The sequence below is a fragment of the Aptenodytes patagonicus genome, chromosome Z (genome assembly GCF_965638725.1).
Source record: "Aptenodytes patagonicus chromosome Z, bAptPat1.pri.cur, whole genome shotgun sequence".
Classification (NCBI taxonomy): domain Eukaryota; kingdom Metazoa; phylum Chordata; class Aves; order Sphenisciformes; family Spheniscidae; genus Aptenodytes; species Aptenodytes patagonicus.
Window position 1 is genome coordinate 57755925 of NC_134982.1, and position 24254 is coordinate 57780178.

Genomic DNA, 24254 nt, shown 5'->3' on the forward strand with positions numbered 1-24254 from the left:
TTATCTCACCATATAAGTCTGTCTTATCCTAGTTGGCAGAAGAATCCTGGGAATCTAAAGCCGTTATTTCTTTTTATTCAAGAAGGAAAAAGTCTGGAAAGTGGAATAGAGGACGGTTCATCTAAAAATGTTCGTGTCCAACTATCTGATGACAGGGAGGAGAGTGATCCTTCAGATGAGGAATTCCCTACGTTTCCAGGTGAAGAAAGTGCAGTAATTGTTGATGAAAAAGACTCTATTACTCCAGAAGGAGAGCTGCTTTTTGAAGCCAGTTTTGAAGCTCCATCTGCACCGTTACAAAAACCTCTTCCTGAAGAGAATGTAGACTTACTGGGACTAGATTCTGATATTTCACCAGAACAGAAACAACCTATCTCAGAAGTAAACTCTTCATCAAGTAATGCGGACTTGTTGAACAATCTGTTTGTGGGTAACACATCACAGATTTCAGAAGAGCCCACTGGTGATCTTCTTGGACAAGGAACAGATTTCTTTTTCAGCAGTCAGTCTCAGTGTCCAGCTGCTACTCAGGGTATGTCTTCAGCAGCAGCCATGTCTTCAGGTATGTAAATTTAACATCAGAACTCTTTGGCTGGCCAACAGATAAATACTGCTGCTTGCATTGCACTTAGAAAAATGAGTACCATGTTTTGATCTGGACACTGAAGATGTTGGTCTATAGCAAGAATCTGTATAGAACAGGTGTTTTCACTGCATGAAGGAGACAAAATGCTGTATATTATCCAGGTATTTTGTTACCTGTCAATATCCTATTAGCTTTAAACCATGTAAACAGAAAAGTATCAAATTTTGCATTTAAAGGAGATCCGGTATTCTTAAAGAATCCATAGCTTTCCCATACAGATGTTACATGTTAGACCCTTTTCTAAATCCATATGTAAATAACTTCTCTTGCTAAGGCATAGAATTGTAGTAGCTTACTGCTTTCTTGCACATTACATAAAGCAATAGCATTAGATGTGGTACAGAGCTGTGCTGCTTAGGTCAAATGTCTGTGTGGGATTTTTGAGTGTTAATCATGTAAGACTGCTAGGCAACTGGAAATCCTGTAGATTACTGTTTAAACCAGTAGGATAAAAGGTGTTTTTTTGCTGGTTTTACTGATGTTGTTGGCAGGTCTGTATCCTGCAAGATACTGTTACACACTGCTACCTATTTGGTGTTTAAAACAAGGTGTTTTGGTTTAGAGGTTGTGTTCCTCTTACCAATGCATAGTTAGCTCTTTGTCATGTGACTAAACTTTTCAGATAACAATTCTCTGCCTGAAGTTACAGTAAGATTTTTGGGAATATTAGTCAAATAATCTTGGAAACTGTTACAAGGTTTAGCTTATCTGCACAAAGGTAATTCACTTGGACTAAAAATTTTAATCTACATACAGCTGCAAAGTGTTCTTGTAGAGCATTTAGGTGATTTCAAGTATTTATTTCTTTTGAAGCAGTTCAGTATTGGACTTTCTTACTGTGGTCAATGAGGAATCACTTAATTTACCTTTTTTAAATAGGCAGAAGTCTATAAAAGAGAAGCTTTATTACTTTATCTTTCTTTAACTACGCCTTTCTTATATCTACTCCATAAAACACCTGAGCAGTAGTCATGTATGTATCTCATTCTACCTTTGAATCGGATAAGAGAAAGATAATTGCAGAAGTGAGAATATTTGGCCACTGTTGTGCTTCAGTTTGTACGTCAAACTTGTACTTAGTTTTTGTGTATGTGTGATGCTATAGTAAGATAGCTTTATGACAATCCAGGGTTTGTTTTTTGAAGTGTTACTGAGCCCTGTACAATGTGTTCATCACCTCAGGATGCGCTAGGGCACTATGGCAGGATTATTCCTTCTCTTCAGCTTCTGAGTGAATCGGGCAGGAGTCCCTGGGCTCTTGAGGGTTTTGACCCTAGAGGGCAGCAGAAACGGGAAGATCTCGAGCCACGATTCCAGCTGGCTGTCACATGTTACCCCATGCTGACTATAAATACTCTTCCAGTTAGTTTTTTTCTTCGTTGTGATCACTAGAGACCTGTTGAAAGCCTTGCTTCTGTTGGTTTTCATTCTTGAGTTGACATGCTTTCTGCCCCAGAGTCACCAATGCCTTCAAGTCAAAGTGGTAGTATGAATGTTTTACTTGATATTCTTTTTAGTAGTTTAATAGTCTGTTTTGTTTAAATTTTTTGGAGGTTTGGCATTATAGAGCATTTAACAAATGTAATTCTTCTGTTTGTATGCAGATGATCAGTCAAATTTAATGTCTTACATGGATGAAATTAACAATGTTGTTGAATGTATACAGCCTGGCTAAGGATTTGTGTTTGAAGACATAGCTGTTCATATTGTGAAATACTTTTTGTACTAACATGAAAGTACAGATGTCTAGAGGAAGGGACAGATGGTGACTCTTTGCCATGAAAAATTCTCAGAAGGCTGCTGCACTTACCAACATGAACTCTACTTTTTGTCTGTGCCCCCAGAGGAGTAAGGCTTTTTCAACTTTGTTTATTCTAAAATTTGTCATAAGATAATTTTGTCTTCTGCTTCTTTTTTAGCTGATCCTTTTGACCCATTCACAATGTCATCAAGTTCAGAGAATCAAGCCCTGTCTGGTCCAGACCTCTTTGGGGACTTTCTAAATCCAAGCTCAACATCTACAGCTAGTACATTTCCTTCCACACACAGTTCACTTCCGCCTTCTTCCAGCTCAGATTTCTTAAATATAGGTAAGTGCGCTTCTGGTGTTTTGTTTCTTAACAGTTTCTGCTGCTCTGTGCATTTGTCTTTCAGCTTAGTCAAGGTGGATTAGTGTCTTAATAGATCTACTTGTTGTGACTGCTGTTTTAATTAGTTCTGGGAATGCAGATGCAAATGCACCAAGTAGCAAGGGTTTCCTGTATAATGTCACGCTAATATTTGTGATGCAAGAGGATTTCTAGCATTGCTAACCTTCTGTTAGGAGCTGGAGTTTCCTCTGAGAGCTCTTAGAACTGAGGGTACACAAACACCTGCAATCTTACTTTCTAGATGGCAGAATGCTATTTTGATTGTATTCAGATTTTAAAGATTTTCTGGAAGCCTTGGAAAAGAAATGAACAAGTCAAATTATAGTACAGCCAGTTCTTAAAATGCAAGCTTGAGGCTAGCTTGGACCTTCTTGACCTGAATGCATTCTGGTAATATACTTATGGAGACATTATGTAATACTCTAATCGTATTTGTTTCACTTAATTTCTCTGTATTCCTGGTGAAGCCTTTTCCTCATGTATTATTTTAAAATCTATTAATCTTTAAACAAAAAGCTTGATATGTTCGGTCTTCGTGTATCTCCATCCTAGACACGTTATTTCCAAAGTGTTACTAAACAGAGCTTCTAAGCATGCTCATTCTTTAAAGAGAAACATACCCTTGCAAAAATGGTGGAGTTGTAGAGCCAGAAGTGTTGCTTTTTAAATCTGATTTTCAAAGAAAAGCATGGGTCCTCTCCATAGGGATGAGAGTTGTGGTCGGTCTGTAACAGCTCTTCTCTGCTGCTCCTTCATCGTCACACTGTTACCCTGCTCCTGCGTGGGTCCTTCCCACGGGATGCAGTCTTTCAAGAACATGGGTCTCCGTAGGGTACAGTCCTTCAGGAACAGACTGCTCCAGTGTGGGTCCCCCATGGGCTGCAGCTCCTGCCAGGAGCCGGCTGCTGTGTGGGCTCCTCTCTATGGGCTGCGGCTTCCTCCAGGGCATGTCCACCTGCGTGGAGTCCTCCACAGGCTGCAGTGTGGATATTTGCTCCACTGTGGTATTCTCCATGGGCTGCAGCGGAATTTCTGCTCTGGCACCTGGAGCACCTCCTCCCCCTCCTTCTCCACTGACCTTGGTGTCTGCAGGGCTGTTTCTCTCATACTTTTCTCACTCTCACAGCTGCTGTGCAGTGTTTCTTACCCTTTCTTACATCTGTTTTCCCAGAGGTGCCACCATCTTGGCTGAGCAGCTCAGCTGTGTCCTGTGGTGGGTCAGTTGGAGCTGGCTGTGTCCAGCACAGAGTAGCCCAGGCCTCTCCTCACAGAAGGCCACCCCTGCAGATCCTCACTTATAAATTGGAGGCAGTTAGGAATGGTGGTATCGCATTTCTCACCCTGAATCCAGGAGCGTTTTCTTCCCAGAGCTTACTGCATGTGGTTTTGAGTTGCCCCTCCTTGTTGGACAGTTGGTATAGTTGACCCTGCCTCTAGGTGATGCAGTCGGAGTATAAGCTGCAGAGAAACTGGATAAAAAAAGATGCAGTATTTGCCTGTCTGAGAGGAGGGCTTCCTCCTTGAAATAAAAGGCTACCCAGCTGATTGCCTTCTCTACCATGTATTTAGGTGTTATTCCAGCTGTGGCTGATTCCTCTGAGATCATCCCACTTGCTGCTTTCTTTGCAACATTTTTGTTCTGTCCTATAGATACAGTAACAGCTGTATGTTTTAGTTGTATACTTGTATAGTTGCCAGTCCTATGCCACTTATAGTTATGACACTATTGTCACTGCATGAGGTTACCAAACAGATGATGATTTTTTTCTGTTCAGTAGAAGATTTGATCGATAGTGATCTGTGGAGCATCATCTCAGCCAAAATCTATCTCACTCCAGAGGCAGGGACCTCTGGAGATTTAGTTGACCTGCTCAAAGAAGGGTGAAGTAGAGCAGGCTGCTCAGGACCTTGTCCTTGCTGACTTCTTATTATTTCTGAGGATGCAGACTCTACAACCTCTATAGGCAACCTGTGCCAGTGTTTGACTACTCTTACAGAAAAAAATTCTTCTGTTTAAATGGAGTTTCCTGTGTTTCAGTTTGTGCCCACTGCCTCTTGTCCTTCCACTGGGCAGCACTGAGAAGAGTCTGGCTCAGACTTGTTTATTTCTTCCCATTAAGTATTTATACACATTGATAAGATTGCCCACCCCCGGTGCTTCTCTTCTCCAGGTTGAAGAATACCAGCACCCTCAGCCTGTCCTTACATCGGAGGTGCTCCAATCCTTACATGACAGAGAACACTTTTGTGTACTAAATTTAAGTTGGAAAAATACATAAATGTGAATTTCTGCTCTCTAAATGTTTACCTGCAACCTCAAGGAGACCACCATCAATGTTCAGCTGTTAGTAACATTTGAGCAAGTACAGAAGAAAAAGAAAAAAATATTTTGACATCTGATTCATTGCTTATTGTTTTATGCTTACTCTTTCTGATTTTGGTTGATAACTTGCACCCTGGTAAATGCATTAGCATACCTGCTATTTTAATGTGATTTCTGGAGCTTTCTGTCAACATAGGGAAAAAGTACTTAAAATGTACCCATCTTCTCTTCAGTCAACTGTTACACAGTGATTTCCCAATACTTCTCTGTTGCTATGCAGGCTTTAAAAACCCCATGGAAGCGGAGGAATTGGGATAACATTTCATGCTCCTTTAAGTTTACCTGTCAAGTGACAGCTTTTCTATGTGTTTAGCTGAAATGAAGTATGTATTTGAGCCTTTAGCATTCCATCCAGTCACAGGTATAAAACTTCCTTTTAGCAAGGAAGTTGAATGAGTGAGGGTGAGTGAAAGGGCATGATAACTAGTAACTGGAGAAGGAATGGCAAATGAGAGTGTGTTCTCAAATGACATATTTGGAAGAATTGTGTTGAGAGCACAGAAGAAGGTGCAAACATGAAGTCATTAAAGTGAGAAACAATTTTAAACTCACTAAAAATAAATTAGTAGTAATGTTAGTGTTCATTCAAAATAAGCTGCAGCAATAAGATATGGTTAATCTACTGTTGGAGCAGTAATAAGTGTCTAGAATTAAATTTTAGTGATGGATAAGCTTTCTTTTGGTAGTAAACAATTACTAAACCTCTATAGATACCAGGAGAAAAGCTGTTTCAGTGAAAACAGTTCAAGAATTAGAATTTTAGGTTTATTTCTCAATGTGGCTTGAAATTTAGTATCATAGGAGTTTTAAAATGTAATTTCAATGTGTAGGAAAGGTAGTTCAAGAGTATCTGGTCTGTTAAGGCATTCTGTCCTGTAATATGAAAATGTTGAACAGTTGCTGCTAAAATGGCAGTGAATTAACAGGGTAATTTAATTTTCTGTGAAAAGCTGTAGTAATTTGGCGGAGAAGCTAGTAGGTGGGATGACTGTTCACTTCAGAATTGATAACCTGCTCTGAAGTGGCCACACTTGCAAAAACAAGCTATTGTCAGTAGCTGGAGGAGTATCCATTTTTCCTTAGTAGGTATTTGTTTAGTGAGCATTCTTGAGAACAGAATTGGTTTGTTTGGATATGCAAGTAGCAGGTCATCTCCAACACAAGTCGAAATACAGGAATGTATTTCCCTCTTCGAGAATGAACTGATCTGATCAAAAGATAGCAAGAGATGTGGAAGGTGATCCAAAGAAACATGAGTAACCAGTGTCATCTTCTCCTGAGCAGAAGTTAGTTTCTGTGATGACTGTGTTCTCAGTCAGGCTTTAGACAAGGTTAAAAAAAACTTGCATGGTACTAAACCAGCCTCTTGGTTCACAGAAAATCCTGTTGTCCTCTGTGATTAAAGGATTTCCTGTAGAGATGACAAGTTAAATAAAGAAAACCTAATGTGAAGTTGTATATAGGATATAGTAAAATGCAGGTCTCTTATTTTGGGAAGCTGGAAAGTGTGATCTGATTACCACCAACTTATTCTTACATCTTATCTTGGTTTGAGCACTTTTAGTAAAGAACTATGTCCTGACCTCCAGTGGTTTACTGTTGTATGGCTAAGGTTTATAAATATGTGCATTAGAGAAGAACTTAAGGGACAAGCAGGTGTGGATTTGCTTGTCCATGATCTCAATTGCTTCGACTTTTGGAGTATTTAGCTGTTCTTCATATTTCACCCTTTCTTTAGATATTCTGCTTCTTTACCTTAATGTGTCTGTATGAACTCCAGTGTGCCAGGTTACAAAAATAAGGGATTCAGCGTGTGGTCTCATCATACCCCTTCAGAATATGTAGAAGTCAGGGTATCATGTTGGTAATGCCATTTCTTGATGTTAAAGTCTATTGTAATGCCCAAGTTGTACAACTAAAAAGAATATAGTATAAGAATAAACAGTTCCAGGAGGTTATTAATCTTATCTGTTCAGTATATTGCACATTGTACTCCATAGTTTCAGATTTTTCTGATAAAAGTGTAGTGGCTATATGTGAGCTTGTACTATTCATAGTGAAATTACTGCTGTACATAGCAGTAGGCTACTCCTGCTTTGTTCAGAGTGGGGGAGGTAATGAACTTGACTGCTCTTAAACCAGCAGTTATAAAACACCTGATTCTCATAGTGTGTTCTCAATCTTTCAAATGCATTCAGCTGTAGTTTACTTTATTCTTATTTCTCTCAACTTGGTTTTATCATAGGAAGAGTGTTAATTCTTTAAGTGGTTGTAAATTTCCTCATGCCCCTGTAAAAAAAACTGATAATAGCAGAGATCGTAAGCCAAAATTATTTTTAGCTTAAAAATCCATACTAATATTAATTCAAGGCCCACTTAACATTTGGGATTGGTATATGGTACAGCAAATGTCTAAACTGATGAATAGACACTTTTGGATACTTCGACGTTTATAGCTAGTGACACTGCTGTGTAGCAGATAGCTGGGGTCCTGAGTACTGAGGCAAATACATACTGTTTCTCCCATGGTTTCAGAGGCAGGGAGATGAGGTTTAAGTCTGGAGAAAGGGCTGAAAATTGTACTATACCTTCAGAAGACTTTGGTGTCCACTTTGTGCACTTTATTCTGTTGTTTTCCTTCACGTGCAGCAGAGATGACTGCTGTAATACAGGCTCTTGGCAGACATTTGTTGCAGAGTATTTGATGTGCTCTCTTTGCAACTGTAAGATCTAAGTATAAATAGAGTTAGTGGATTGAGGTAGTGGAGGGGATATTTAATTTGCTTCAAATTATTTTGTCAAATAAGATAAAATAGCTTGTGTGATTTGGTATCAATATTCAGAATGTAAAGTTGAGAAGCTGAGAGAAGTGAAAAGCCATGACGTAGTAGTCAAAACATCCAAAGCATCAAAATGTCACTATTTTTGTAAGAATGGCTAGGTTAGCTTTCCAAACTTTAGGTCTTTGAAATGTCTTAGAGCACCACTAAACATACTGGGTTTGCTGAAATATCACCTCTCCCTGTAGCACTGTTTTCATAGCATTGAAGGGGTGGTTACATTCAAAAGCTGTCCTGCTTCACTGTGAGTCTCTGCAAGCTGTGCTGAAAGGGAGTGCTCAGAGGGTGGCATGCACCTTTGAGTGTTCCTTACCTATGACCTCTCATTCTGAGGATGGCCCACCTCATACTGTGTGTGAGTGAGAAAGGGGGGAATCATTTGTAAGTGTCAGGGGTGGCAGTTATAACCATGTGTTGGATGGGACACTTTCTAGAAGTTAGTGGAAGCACCCTTGCATCCTTTTGAATGTGACTGTTTCATTGTCTGTTTTCAGTTGGTATGGTGGTTTTGCTTTGCACATAGAAAAGCAGCTGTTATGTATGGAGCTAGTGATTCTCAATCTGTTCCCAGAAGAGATCATCTTGTATCCTGCTCTTTAATTGCATGCATTCTTTCATGTGTTGAACCTAAAAGGGCTATTAGTTTGTCAAGAGCTCCCTTTGTCACATGAGGCCTGGGGTAGGTCAACTTGCAGTTTGAAGTGACCTGGCTCCACCTGTGTAGCACCCAGACTGCTGAGTGATATGGAGCACCATTTCATGAAGCAGTGCTGCTTTCTGGTTACCTGCTGTGTTGTCAGGAACAGCAGCATGCCCTGAAGTCATCCCTTAGCTAGTCATTTTGCCCAGGAGACCTAAGCTGTTAAATTCATAGCATTGCCTGTGCATGAAAATACCTTCTCTATGAAGTGCATGGGATGTTTCAAATACATATGAAGGAATTCCAGTGGTAAAACCCTTCTGAGTCCTGTTTAAGACTGCATGACTGTGTTGTGGAGAAGTTTAAGCAAGCCATGTAGTTGGCCATTGCAGCTGACAATGTGGTACACAGTTCTGTTGGTATTGGCAAAATATCCATTATTGTGATGGTGTTCTTAAAAGAATAATCAAAAGTGTTTTTTTTCTTCTGTAGGGAATTTGACACCAGAGCCACCTAAAATACCATCTTCTACAAGCCACCCAGATCTCTTAGGTGGATGGGATTCTTGGGCAGATTCCTCAGCAACCGGCAATGTAGTGTCACCACAGTTGAAGCCTCTTTTTGAAGGTATTATGAAACGAAATTCTTGCATTAGAGGGAATAAGAAATACTCCAGACTTGATCAGTTTAATCACCTGAGACTGGTGAACATGTCTTCATACCTTTTTGCTTTGTTGCTTAAAGGACACCATGCTCTTGTGCTTAAATGCCCCTTTAGTAAGGCACTTGTGTAGTTTTTCAGAGTAAGTTCAAGGCAGAGGAAGCAAATAGTTTCAGTTGTCTATAGTAATGGTGATTCTTGTCATGGTAAAAGATGTCATGGAGCAGAATGCCAGGAAGGTTTACATGAGGTGTTGTGGAAATAGTACTTTTATTCATTCTCTCAATTTCCAAATTCACCAAGTACTTGATAGGCTTTCTTATTATACAGGTCAAGCTGTTACCACAGGGAGCCAGTCCAGTGTGTCTTCAGGTCTGTCTTTCAGCCAGGCTAAATCTCAGAACTTTGATCCTTTTGCTGATCTTGCCAGTCTTGGATCTGGTCTTCCAGGTAAGATCTTACTTTTAAGATGAGACTATACTTAATGCCTTTACGGTTTGATTTGTTTCTTGTACCAATAAATGTAACTGATAGCTTATATAAAGGAAAGTGTTTCCTTTTAATTGTTACCAACCAGCTTGAGGCAGTTACTGAGAGCAGACAAGTAACAAGAAAAGATCGAATCTTTACGGAGATTGTGTGAAACATCTAGAATAATACTTCAGAAGATAAATCACAGCTGTGGTTAGAAACAGTATAAATACTTAATGCTACAGAATCTAGTTGAGGAGGTAAGAGAAACCAGGGGTCGCTGATTCAGTAACTGAGCATGAAGTTTCTTATCTAGCATTGATTGATACTGTGCTGTGAAGGATATAAAATGAAAGCTGTATTAAATTCTTTGCTAGGTCCAAAGTGACAGTTGTTTTCCTTTTAATTCAGTACTTCTCTTTGAACTCAATAGGCCTTCATAGCTCTGCTACTCCAATCTGTCATGTTTGTAAGATAAGCACAAATCAGGTCCGTACTTGTGCCCCAGTGTCCTGGTCTTGGCTGGGATAGAGTTAATTTTCTTCCCAGTAGCTGGTATTGTGCTGTGTATTGGATTTGTGCTGGGAATAATGTTGATAACACACTGTTTTAGTTGTTGCTAGGTAGTGCTTACACTAGTCAAGGGCTTTTCAGCTTCTCATGCCCTGCCAGCGAGAAGCTGGGAGGGGGCACAGCCAGGACAGCTGACCCAAACTGGCCAGAGGGGTATTCCATACCATATGACGTCATGCTCAGTACATAAATGGGGGGGGTGGGGTGGTTGGCCTGGGGGTGGCAACTGCTGCTTGGGAAGTGGCTGGGCATCAGTTGGTGGGTGGTGAGCAATTACATTGTTCATCACTTATTTTGTATATTCTATTATTATTATTATTATTTATTATTTTCCCTTCCTTTTCTGTCCTATTAAACTGTCTTTATCTCAACCCATGAATTTTACTTTTTTTTCTGATTTAAATGTTAAATGTGACTACCTGCCAAGAGTCCAAGGAGCAATTTGGAACAGCCTATAGTTGCTGAGTTGCTAAATTGCAGAAATGTGCTTTTCCCTTAGCTTGGAGCTGACAGAGGTGTTATCCTGTTGCCTTGGCAGTTAGCATTGTGTATTAAATTGAGTATCCTCTTGGTAGAGTTATCTTACATAAACACAAGGTAACATACAGTGTTTGGCTGCTTTGTTGCCTGTGTGTAATTACTTGCAAAATTCTGGTGTTGAAGCAGTACCAATAAGGCTGCTCTGCAGTCAACAATTTATAAAAATTTTCTAGTTTAATAATTCAGGTTAAGATGGACTTGTTAAATCTATATATAGTGTGACAGTAAAAAAATAAATTTATCTTTGACCTGGAGATGCAGGTATAGCACACACTGAACCAGTGGAAGAAATTGTACTGATTTTAGCAGGATTTAGATCAATTCATTAGTCTTTCAGTTAACCTTCAATAGGAAAAATGACTGCATTAAAAGGTAGCCAGATGTCACTGTGCTAGTTAACCTTCTCATGCTTGAGCTGAATTTTCAGGGAGTTATAAGAACTGGAGTTCAGACTCGGTGTTGTATTTTTCATAGGCATTTTTTGGCCTTCGCATACAAGTCACTATTCTGGAAGAAGAGTTATGAGAGTGAAAGCTGCTTAATTGGATTGCTATATAAACAGAAAAGAAACAATAGCTAAAGATAGTTGTTGGTGTATTAGGCTAGTGGTAGGATACCAATAGTGTTCTGTGATAGCTGGTGTTCTCACACTCTTCATTTCTAGGAATGATCTTGTACCAGAAAGTAGGAGTGTGGTGTTGAAAAGTTCCTGCTGATAGAGAGGCATTGGCTTGTCCTACAGGAAGAATTGGTTGGCCTTGAAGACTGAAATAATGAATGTAGAATGCTTTGAAAGAGTAGTAGAATGAGACTATTTTTCAGTGTGCGAGGTCATGTACTCTGACTAGTAACAGGGATTTATTTCTGTATATTTCACAAGTGACTGAAGACTGAGTTGAGTATGCAGTTGGGTGCTTTCATGAAAAAACAATGCAATCCCAGATTTTATCAGGTGTTGTATTGCAATACTAGGTTTTATCAGGTGTGGTATTTAGAGGTATAGTATGATATCTTGTACATGGCCCTGGGGAGACATCCTTTTGTGTAAGCTGTTACAACTATGAGCAGTAGCTACAAAAGACAGCTATCAGGAGAGCCGAGGTGTGGGGAACCAGTTTTGAAAGAAGAAACTGAGTTTACACTGCCATGTGTACCCAGACAAGCTTGGGTGTTTTTTCTGAGGCTTTAGAGTGAATAAAAGAGGGGAAAAACAGAAACAAGAACAAGTAAGTTTAAACTGGCTTGGAATATGTTTGAGCTGAAAGTTAGGTTCTAATCATCAGCTGCTGATTAATAATGTATGTGGAGGTACAAATACTAATTTACCTTCCTCCAAGAAATAATGAGATGGGATCATAAGTTTGTCATTCAAGTGATAATGATTTCTGGTTTTGAACTGTCAGTATTTCATTCATAATATACTTCCTGGCTGGCTTCAGGTCTGTAACCATATTTGACCACTGGTTTTGCATTCGTGTTTTGTCATTTTTAGGCAATTCTTCCCACATGAAGAGGTCTTAATCTGTTTTAGGATGCCATAACTGTGGTATAAAATGTTTCTCTTCCAAAAAATATAGATGTATCTAAATTCAGTCATGCTCTTTTTTTTCCCTGTGATGGGTATATACAACTTGTCAAGGGAACCGAGTTTCTAAGAATCTTTCCAAAGGAAGTCAATCAAGGGCAATTTAATGGTGGCTTGGTTTAGAATATAAAAATCTCAGGTTTATTCTCATCTGTGAGACAAAAGCTGAATAATGAATTTAAAAGGTTGGAGTTTTATTTTGCTCAATTTCTTTACAGTGGGTATTATAAAGTGGAGAAAAGGCCCTGTGTGTTCTTTCCAAAGTAAGTAGCAGGTCAAGCTGCTAAGTAGTGTTATTTATACTGGTTTAATGAAGGGAAATGGGATACTAAAAATTGAGTCAATATTGTGTTGATAGATAGAGGCCTATAGATCACACCAGGGTGATTCCAACAGAATCTCCTGCAGGCTTCAGTGCTCTTACTGATGTGCGACATTCCCTGCTAATGCTGCTGTAGAATAATCTTCTCATCTCTTTCAAACAGTAGTGCAAGAAATCACTAGAGACTTTGAAAGCACTAATTTGAAAATATTCTCAATATATTACATTTTCTTGATCATATAATTATTTTTTCAGTGTCCTCTGCATATTAACAGATATTGAAGTGTAACGAATTGGGTGGCAGAACTACTGTCACTGCTGAATTATTTTCTGGCCTTACACATGCCTAGCTGATCAGACAAGAGTGAATGCTTCTGCTAAAACTGACAGTTGAGAACTTGAGTTGTAAGAGGCTGGAAGACTTTCAGTAATAGCTTTAGCTCCTGCCATCCAAGTTACTTGTTAATGAGACTCTTAACTTCATTTTACACACACTTTTCTGTTATGCTTTCTCTTGTATAGTGGTGTCACTGTAAACTATGTGGTTATATGTCAAGACCAAACTGTCTGTCTTGTATTAAACAGATGACAGATACCGAGATGAACAATTAATTTAGTATTTATTGTTAGGTTGCTCCAGTGGTGGACTCTCAAGTAGTGGCTTTGGTCAGAAGAGTGGTCCATCTCAGAAGTTGGGAAATCAGTGGCAGAAATCCACAAAACCACAAAGTACTTCATGGCAGTCCCAGACTAAATCCAGCACAGCAGCTAAACCCAATTACACAGTAAACTTCAGTGTTATTGGAGGACGAGAAGAAAGAGGAGTCAGAACCCCAAGCTTTGGTAAGTTTTATGAAGGCATTACTTCTTATAATGGTCTGTGTGAAGTTAGTCAGATGTGGTGTTAGCTGCAGAAACTCTTGTACTTTCATCTTTTTGTTTATGTTTAGGTTGTATCTAGTAGAAATTTGAAGAGAGCTTGGCAAATCTGGGGTCCTGCTTTTGCAAAGCTAACTAGAATATTGCAGAGACAAACTGACCACGGCCCAAATATTTACAAGTTTGGGCATAAAGTCTCAAGGCTATATTCACTCACCCACATGGGTACTGGTTTTGTATCACTGGGTTAGAAAGGTAAATTTGATCTATCCAGGGAGAGATGGTTGATAATGTTGCTTCATGCTAGTCCACGTGTGATACACAGGTAAAATGATGCAACATTTTTCCTCACTGAAGAATAGTAGCTAGTCTTAAAGATTGAGGTTAAACTTACTCAAAATTCCTGTGTTTCAAACAGGGATGGGTTTGGGAGCAGGTGGAATCGTTCTTGGAACCAGTCCCTTAAGATGTTCCAACTGAATAGGCAAATCTAGAGGTATAGGGATAGGCATGGCCTCTTCTACATTAACCTTCTTGGAAAATATTATTTTCCTGGTGTGTTGGTATTAGGATTATGCCTTCCTTAACTGGCATATAAGTGAACAGCAGGTACTTCTATAAGTTGAAATGATTTTGTTGATCTGTATCTGGAAGGAGGTGACAGGACGGAGAGGCAGTGGGCATAAGTTGCAGCACAGGGAAGTCTGGAGAACAGGGAAAAAAAATTTCAGTTAGCATGATGAAATGCTGTAATGGGGCAAGGGATGTTGTGGATTCCTAATCCTTGAAAACACATGGACCTCAACTGGACAAGGACCTGAGAAATTTATCTAGTTGTCCCTGTGTTGAGTGGGGATTGGACTAGATGACATCTAGAGGCCTCTTCAGAATTCAGTTATTCTACAGTGCTCCAAAATTTTTTGGTTCTATAATGACTATTCATGTTTATTTTATTCTTTCATTATTCTGCATAAGTTCCAACATACTTAAATGTTGACTACATACTTTTGAGTAGAGTATTGAGTAATGGTCACTTGAAAAACTGCTGCACAGTAATTAGAACTACTTTATAGTGGAAAAATGGAACCATTTCCAAAATCATGAATAGGTAGATGTGTACTCCCTCGAATCGACTTAATTTTTTAAAAAATAGGACATGCAAGTATTTAGTCACATGTATGCACATAAGATTATCTGTTCTGGTGGACTGAAAGCTTGTCAGTGATCCCTTTTATTCCTGTCCTTCTGTTAGTCTTGTGGAGTTTATCAAGCCACTGAAGAATATTTATCATGGTAGTGAGAAATGTCATGCAGGTGTATTTAAGTGCAATATATTTCCCCCATCAATGTATTCTCCTATGTAACTTTTCATTTAATGTTTTTCTCCCTGCATAGGTCAAAAGCCAAAAGTTTCAGAAAATGACTTTGAGGATCTCCTATCTAATCAAGGGTTTTCAGCTAAATCTGATAAAAAGGGACCAAAGACCATTGCTGAGATGAGAAAACAAGAAATGTCTAAAGATATGGACCCCTTGAAACTCAAGGTTTGTTTAACAGTGATTTTGATTTAAGTGTAGATCTGAGCTTATGCTTAGAGCTGCTGATAATAGAGCAGAAGGATAGTGACTAACAGAGCAAACTGATAAAGCAGAATGAAATTTTATCTGTATTTAAATCATATGACTGTAGAAGTTAATTAGCATGAACAAGAGTCAGTTGGCAATGAAAGCAGCAGTGACAACAGCACAAAAAGTGTGTGGATGGAATGCAAGTTCCTGTTTCAGCTAAGGTTGGAGAATTTAAGAACCTGTTTTCTTGTCAGAGTCCATTTCTTGAAGCCAGAACTGTTCTTTATCTCTAGTATTCCCAAAGGTCTCCTTAGAAAAGATGGATTTGGCTGATAATACAAAACTACACTTTAAAAAACAGGCAGGTGAGAATAGCTGTCTTCAGGGTGACCACTTACTTGCATTTACTGGTTTGCAAGTGCTGCTGCTGTCCTAAGAAATGACTAAAAGATGCAATTCTGGAGATGGGCTATAGAACTAGTCTGTGGGGTGTTACCTGATCAGCTGTTCAGATTTTTTTGATATTACTCATTGATAACATCACATATTAATGTACTTTCAGTTTTGTAGTCTTTATGGTGCTTTAGAAAATTTATAAAAGAACTTAGGAGGGATGCTGGAATTTGTTTTCACAAAGTGTTACCTGAAGAGAGTGTGCACAGCTTGCATGGGTAGCTTTTAACACAAATCACCATAAATGGAAATAAATACAGATTTTTATTTCCCGTACTCACTGCTGATAGAGGGCAGAGATTTTCATTACAGAAGTGTTTAATGAAGACACTATATCACAGTGGCTTGAATATCGCTGTTAAAGTCTGAAATGACCAGTTCTTCTAATCAGGTTTCATGGGGATATCTGAAAGAACATTTTGGTTTGTGCACCCCTGCATGTTGCTTAAGTAAACATTAACTATTAATATATGTGATCTGAAACTTTTGTACAAATTCAGAATTTTAATAAATGTGCCCCGACAGGTAGTTAATATTAATTGTAACGATATTTTCAATTACTCCTGTCAATTCTCATCATTAATTATACAGGGTTTTGTAACATGTAACCATCTCAGTAATTTCTCTTGCAATGACTGCATTTCAGCAATAAACTAATGACAAGGAGCTACTCCCTAGTGGCAGATGCAAAATACCACTTTTGGGTGGCTAATGATCTGGGTGCCAGAAAGAAGAATGTAGTGAGCCAGTTGGACTTGGGGGGTGAATGCAGCAAGACAACTGTGCTTGGGTCTTAGTCTTGTAGTCTTGTACAGAGTGAAGGTTATGTCTCTAAATAGACTGAGAATGCTTACAGTGCTGCATTCAGTTCTATACATTCTGTTTTTCCCAGATTCTTGAATGGATTGAAGGAAAGGAGAGAAATATCAGAGCATTAATATCCACTCTTCATACGGTGCTTTGGGAAGGGGAAAATAAGTGGAAACCAGTCAGCATGGCAGATCTAGTAACTCCTGAACAAGTAAAGAAGTACTACAGGAAAGCAGTGCTTGTAGTTCATCCAGATAAGGTGAGTGTGTTCCTCTGATCTTCTTTCCTTTAAAAGGAATACAAACTGCTTTTACCACACCATACTACTCACTGACAGATGCTGCAACCTTGCTTCTTGATCTTAATTTTGCTTCCATGGTCTTCTGAATTTGGTGTCCTACTGCGTTCAGGTAGTACAGGATTTTTCTTGTCATCCTGACACAGCACAGAATTCAACAGATAAATGTTAACAAATGAAAGATCCCATGAAGGATGTACTGAGCACCAAAGTCAGTTATGCTGGGTTCTGACTGACTTCTGGCAGATTTAATGCTGATTAGTAGAATCTGCTTTATTTCTACCAGCTGATACTTCAGGTCTTTTAGGACTATTCACCAGTATATGAAGACTCAGAGGCTGCCACAGCAAAACTGGTGGGAAAAACCTGCTGAACCTCCTTTACTAAACAACTTTACTAGGAGCTAGAAAAAGTAAACTTTATTAGAGTAAACAAATTAGCAGTTGAAGAATGCTTGATGAATATGATGTTCTAGTTGTCTTTTTAAAATATTTAATGCATTCCGTTGCTGTTTGTTAGTCTCCCAGTGTATGAAGGTAGCTTCTTGTCCTGAGTCATTGCTCTAGGCTGTGTTTTGGATATAAAGATAAGCATTGAATATACACAGTTTGAATTTTCAGGCTTGCCTTCACATGGTGGTTCAGTGAGCAGTAGTCTAAGTCCTGTGTCATTTTATATCCATAACAGAAACAAGGCATTGTTCGTTCTTTTCTTTCCCCATCCTTCGCTGTTCTTGGCCATGTGGTTTCTTCCACCTTTGTGGTGTGGTTTATTGGTGCTTTCTGTAAGCTCCTTAACGCATCAGTGTCAGAACATGGGTCTTTTTGAGGCATTTTCTTCTTCCTTGGTTTCTTTTCTGCCACTTTGAGTTAAAACAGTTCCTAAAAGGGTCTATAAAGTACTGCAGCTGGCAAAAGCCAAGTAGCAGGAGAAGGGGAAGGATACTGGAGATGGCTCTGGGGCTTCCCTTTTGTGTTGGAAAGAACCTGTTAAAATGACTCATCTCATCTTGTGGGACTGGATCTTTACTAACCACAGGGGTTGGGTTGGCCCAGAGGCAGGGCTGCTGTGAAATAGGCAGGCAATCAGGAGCATACTATCTTTGTTTGAGTATGGAGGCAAACGCACAGGAAGTGCTATGTTGTTAATGTTGAATCTTAACATCATTCACAATCAGCAATAGATTTTTCTCCAGGAAATCCTGTCCAAAAGGAGTCTTCCTAAATAGTACTTAAATTTTATTCTTGCACACTACTGCAAGGTCTGTCAGGAAGCAATTCCAAAAATGACTGGATTTGCTTATTAACTAAAACTATTTATGAAAAGAACAGCTTGGAAAACTGTTTTTAGCTAAGTTTCAGTTATTTATGAATTGCACTAGAAGTTTGAAGTCATGTAAGGAACCAAGGCATTGGTTGGATAAGATTGGAGAAGGCTGTGTGTCTGCAAAATTATATTCACACAGTAGTCTAACGCTGTTGAATAAGATAGCAAATATAAAAGGGGTGAGATCTTTCCCAAGTCACATAATTCCTAACATTTTTATGCTTCTAATATGTTCTGTTTGTTTTCAGGCCACAGGACAACCTTATGAGCAGTATGCCAAAATGATCTTCATGGAATTGAATGATGCATGGTCAGAGTTCGAAAACCAGGGATCAAAGTCCCTTTTCTAAAACTTCTCCTTTTACAGAACTACTTCCAAAAACTGGAGCTGAGCATTGTTGTGACTTTATTGCACCTATGACTTATAAAGCGCTTTTCCATGATTTCAGCACAGTTTCTAATCATGCACTTAAATGTGGGGATATATTTTGTAAGATGTAGAGTACAAAGCATTACATAGATGCATTAAGAAAACAGCTGCTCAGTACTTGAAGAAATCACAGTCTGGAAGTAAAGATTTCATTTCAGTTTTATATATGGTAAAATAGAATTTTAATGAAGCTCCATGACTTCTGGTATACTAGTATTAATTATAAATCATTCCAATTTCATTGATCTTTGCTTTACCCCTACCTTCCCCAATTTGTCTGTTACTTTCAGTAGTTTTGTGATTCAATTTTGATGTTTGGTGCCTGTCGCCTTACTCAAAGTGCTTTAGTTATCAGCAGTGAATTTGCTTGGCTTATCTCAAACCTGAAGGTGTATATTTTCATCTGTATTTTATGTAATCAATCTGATAATCATTCTGTAAATAACGTTTTCTGACAATACCTGTGTTCCTTACAATAAATTAACAGTTGTTTAGCCAAAAAGACCCCAAATGTGGGAAAGTCAGCCAGGGTTGTTCTTGATTTTTAACTTTTTTTTACATAAGAATCTAGAAACAAATCTTGACTTCAAGGTCTGCGTGTTCCTGCTGTGTTCTTATTTATTATGAACCTTTGGAAGGCAGTACTCTGACCAGTGCTTATTTTCCTAGTTCTTTAAATGGTGTCTTTTGCTTCTGATTTCAGTGGAACATTCCTTCCATTGGACTTCAGATACCCTGATAGAAATAATGTTATTCTGAAACTTGAAGTGTAAGCACAAAACATTTTACTCTGCTTCGATTTGTCTGAGTCAATACTACATTACTCATTATCATCTGGAGAGCATTTAAAGTGCTTTAACACATTTTGCTGTATGTCTGAACTTCTGTATTTGAGATATGCATGACATCGATATATGTGAAAACATGAGGTGTATTGGTAGACTGTTGCATTTCTGGTCACCTACCTTCCATGCACTGGCAAGATGAGTAGAGAGACAACTTGATAACAAAACTTGCCATGTTTTCTCATCCCTATTCAGAAGGCAGTTTTTCACTAGTGCTGGGGTGAATGAATGCAAATGACCAATGTCTGTTATACTCTGTGTAATAACAAAATGCAATTTTCATATCGAGTTTGAAAATGTTGAAAAATAGTATTGTGGTATTAAAGCTTTGGCAGCATTCTCTTGAAGCAGTACAGTTGGGCATTCAAGGGGATATTTTGATCATCTTGCCATTTTATACATCTTGCATGCTTAACTGAGGGGGAAGCTGTACCATCATCAGAGGTAACTGTTCAGCTGAGCAACATGTGAACAGAAAACATGAGATTCTAATGCCACCTGAACAGGGTGTTGGATGAGGTTTTCCACTGCTGTGCCAGTCTGAGAGCTGATGGGTTAGAGACTTGTGAACACAGGTTGCGATTTATAGTTTCTAAGCTCAGATCTAACACAGTTACTTATTAATGTCTGAGAAAAGGTTTTGTGTGTGTATATTCACATATATATTCAGCTACTGTGATTTGTTTTTTTAAGATGGAAGCCAGAATCAGTTATGGATCAGGAAGGGTATGTATTATTCATAGCTGCAGTTGTATTTCAGATACTGCTTTCAAGCAGTCTTAAATCTCAGTAGATTTCTTCATAAAAACAGGTAACTTGCTGCCTGATTTAGAGTAAGAGCTAATCTTTCTTTCCCTGGGACACTTCATTAACTCCTTGTATTCGTGGTCTGCATCCATGGAGATTAAAGGCTTCGGCTGGTAGGATAGGTTTGTTGGAGACCTGCATGGCTTTTCACAGTTCTAGGGCAAATGCTATCTAGTAACAGGTTTAAAAAGACATACACAGATGTATAATGACTGTGATTGTACTCCTATCTACAACTGAGAGATAAAGCATTTCTGAGGGAGCTGCTTTTAGTAAGGAAGGACTACTTAAACAACCCATGTTCCTTTCAGCACATACAGGCAATGTAATTGAGGGACACATTTTTAATTGCTCTTTTCTTGAAATATGTTTATAAAAAATTAAAACTGAAAATTGGGAGGAAAACATCTTCCTCTCTGCTTTGTATGTTTGGTAGCATTTTCTGGATGATGTCTACATTTCTGTTTTTATCTGTCTACTTGTTTGCAAAATTTTCTTTAACAGTGGAGAAGAACCTTCGATGTGATTTTAAGTGAGTAGGGAAACATGAGTGCAAGTGTTTTATCTGGAACTGAACATCTCTTGAAGTTGATTCCCCCTTTTTAAACTTATGGAAAACCATGAAGTTTGGCTGTGGATTCTTCCAAAAGCCATTTGATAATCACTGAAACTTCAGTCAGGTTGACAGGACCCTTCAACTTATTTTATGGCTTAATCAGCTCTGGTCCATAGTGGGGGGAACTGGATGATTCCTCTATCCTGCTCCTTTCTGCATAGTTGAATTTTGGTGCTAGGAATCTGTGAGAGGCTCGCTTTGGTAAACTCTCAAATCTTGACAACGAAACTATTCTGGGTTTTTTGTTTAACTGTGTCATGTGGTTGTGTTGCATACAAGAATGTGCAAAAAGTTGGATTTCAGTAAGGCCCTGTAAGCAAACTTTAAAAATTCAAGTGATGAACATGAACACAGTAAACTAAAGTTTTTTTTCTTTAGAAGATAAAGCAGCATGAGGACCACAAAAGGTGTTTCATAGTGTAAGGCTTATATACTAATTTTTTTAGTTACAGGAATCTGGGAAGAGAGAAGGTAAATTTTATATAAACTTATATTGAGTCTTAATTTTGCTTTTAAAGGAGATGGTCATTTGGAAGAAAAAGTCCAGAAGTTCTGTTTGAATTAATCTTAAAACAGTAATAAAAAATGGTAAAAAAACTGGGAACGAGGGCTTTTCAATGTTTCTCATGCTCTGTACTTCATTGTTAATTGGTTGTCTGCTGTATGGAATAGGGCTGCATGCAAACTGTTACACAGACATTTCACTGTAGCTGTATTCTTAATGTCCACAAGCTGAAAAGCTTTTAGAATAGGCTACAGAAAAATTTATTAAGCTGAGACTTAATTAGATACTGTGAATTCTTTCTGGGCTTAAACTGTGTATTTTCCATTCATGCTTATTCATTGCACAGTTAAATTTTGAAATCTTGAAGTGAAATCATGTCCTGAAAGTTAGACTTTGCAGTCAGCAGAAGCAGGTATAAAGCTTGAGGTTGAGGCAACACCCAGTCAACAGTAGGTTGATGTTGTGTCTAGCAGACTTCATAAGTGGCACTTGAAGTTCTGTTGTGTAGCATCTCCTTGACTCTTGCAGCAAATCACTGTGCCTTTTGGCTCATGTTTGTAGTTCCTTTGTTAATGACAACTGACTAATACCATGCCTTCTTTGCAGCCTCCCCGGATCCAATTCTTAAAAGTGAGTAGCTTGACATGGTTATTGCAAGAGCAGAGAAAAACAATGCAATGTAGATTAAGGGAAGAGTAGAGAAGAACATCCAGACTCTAACCTACATCTCAAATCTTGTTTTCTAATTCTCTCTTCATTGACCTATTCCTACCTACCTCTGCTAAAAACAGGTCTAGACTAGTAGAAAGAACCTGGTTTGTAGCCAGCTTTTCCAGCCCTTTTAGAAGTGCTACTGACTGGCTATAGACAAGTGGCAGTACTAAGTACTTGGCTTTTTTTGCAGAAGTTATAAAGCAGGGCTTATAAAATGATAGGCCACGTTTCCACTAGTTATTTCTGAATTAAGTTGCTTATGTTACATTGCTGTTAGATCTGGAGAGTCAGGCAACTTAAATTTTAAAATAGAGATCTGTGAAGAATTGGTGTTAAGAGTGTGTGTGGCTAGAACCTGCCAAATGGAGAAGAGCGATGTGTTTTGACCATGTTGGGGGAAATCAGTTGATGTCTTTAACTTTGGGCATGCCTGTTTTGGCGTTTCCTAGTGCTGTGAGATTTCCTTGAACTTAACAGCAAGGAAGAGAAAGAAAATGAACAGTTAAGCACTTACATTCATATTAAATCATGGGGTTATGCTAAATACTGTTAGTGGGTAGTGATTCCCTGACATCAAGCCTGGGAGGAGAAGTTCCTCTGCATTGTCACTTGGGTGAAGTTCAGATAGTTTGCTAATCAATAGTAGCTTCCTTTAGCAAGTACAGAATGGAAAACCTGCAACAGTGCTGATGAAGTACATTTCTTTGCAACAGTGGCGAAGTCCTTGTCATTGCACCTGTGAGTAACTAGTGCTCATGAAAAATGCCTCGTTTACCTCCATTTTCTTGCTAATTCTAGAAAGTTCCTCCAGTGTTGTCTTGCCAAGCACAGAGTTAACAGTTCCTTCCTAAATGCAGACTACGTCTCAAAGATGCATGCACAGGATTAATACTGTGCACAAACCGAAGCAGAGTTTGAGTGTACCTGAAATCTCGGCTGCCTTTTGGGACTGCTGAGCTACATGCACTGTTCCACCTCCCAAGGCCAGACTTCAGTTTCCCCAGCAGTGGCTGTATGTTTGCATAGTCATTGGCCATTGCATACTCTGCTGCCCACAGGAATATTTCAGGGGTTGCATAAATGTGGAAACCTTGTTGCTCCTTAGCTCTAGCAATTGCAATGTAACAAATGCTTTGTAAATAAGTTCAGATTAGTCTTGTACAGTTGCCTGTGCTTTGAGTCAGTTGACATTTTCTGTCAAGAACTTGCACCAAGACCTGCGAAAGCTGTAGGAGGAATGTATTGTTTTCCACCCCTTGAGTCTGTCCCTGGTGCAGAGTACCTCTAGCTACCAGATGCCCAGTGACCAGGAGCAAAGGGTGACTCAACTGAGCTGTGGTTGTGATCTTGATGAATCTTGCAATGCTTACTTGCTCTCTGTTTGGGTGAGCTTATTGTAGACTGCAGTTTAGACTGCATTAAACTTCCAACATACGCTCCAAAAATACAAATTCAGTCATTTTTATGAAGGGTACCTTTTGTCATAGAAGCTTTTATTGCCAAAAGAGGATTAAGAGGCATTGTGAGAACTCCCGAAACTCTATTTAGTGGAATGTACTGTATATTTGCAATGTAGACTTCTAGAAGCAATTGTGATCTCTGATAAGGACTTAGCTTGCTCTGAGGTCCTTATTGTATTTACCTGTAGTTGTGATTGTACTTTCTATACTTGTGATTTTTCTGGTTTGGTGTGTGTGGAAGGACAGAACAGATTTTCAAGTCCTATTTTTTGCCATCTTTCAGGAGATGCAATGTACTGAGTAATTTTGCTACTAGTGAAATGAAAATTATACCTGTATGTATATAAAGGTAATATAGTAAAATTAAGCCTTGTTTAAAAGTAGATTTAATGTTTGGCACAATGTCCTTGAACAGAATATTTTGCTTTGAAATGTATTATGACTTAACCAGTGATCAATTAAAACAAACAAAATGACTTTGCATGTTTCTTTCTTTAGCAAGAGAGAAATGACCTGAATACCCAAAGTATTTCCACTGCCTCTTTCAGAACAATATGCAAGTGTTAGAGAAATGGTTCTCATTAGTATGTTGAGGTTGACTGAACCTCTTAAAAAAACAAGTGTCTCTTCAGAAGTGTCTCTTCTCCTGTTGGAGATGAGTCCCTGCAGTGTGCTCTGCAGTTTGGCAGCTGAGTTTCTTAGACTGCTGCCTGTGTTGGGCTGAGGGGTTCT

General features: G+C 38.7%; 1 protein-coding gene across 2 annotated transcripts in view; it reads left to right on the forward strand.

Annotated features, from left to right (window-relative positions):
• The window catches only part of GAK (cyclin G associated kinase), a 79174-nt gene extending 55176 nt beyond the window's left edge, over positions 1-23998 (forward strand). For both annotated transcript variants that reach the window (XM_076363235.1, XM_076363236.1), the window contains 8 exons: positions 83-562; positions 2566-2736; positions 9152-9286; positions 9651-9770; positions 13442-13654; positions 15086-15234; positions 16604-16780; positions 18394-23998. In XM_076363235.1, the coding sequence (XP_076219350.1) occupies positions 83-562; positions 2566-2736; positions 9152-9286; positions 9651-9770; positions 13442-13654; positions 15086-15234; positions 16604-16780; positions 18394-18495 (1547 nt within the window). In that variant the 3' untranslated portion in view covers positions 18496-23998. The remainder of the gene's footprint in view (positions 1-82; positions 563-2565; positions 2737-9151; positions 9287-9650; positions 9771-13441; positions 13655-15085; positions 15235-16603; positions 16781-18393) is intronic.
• Positions 23999-24254: the final 256 nt, after the last annotated feature.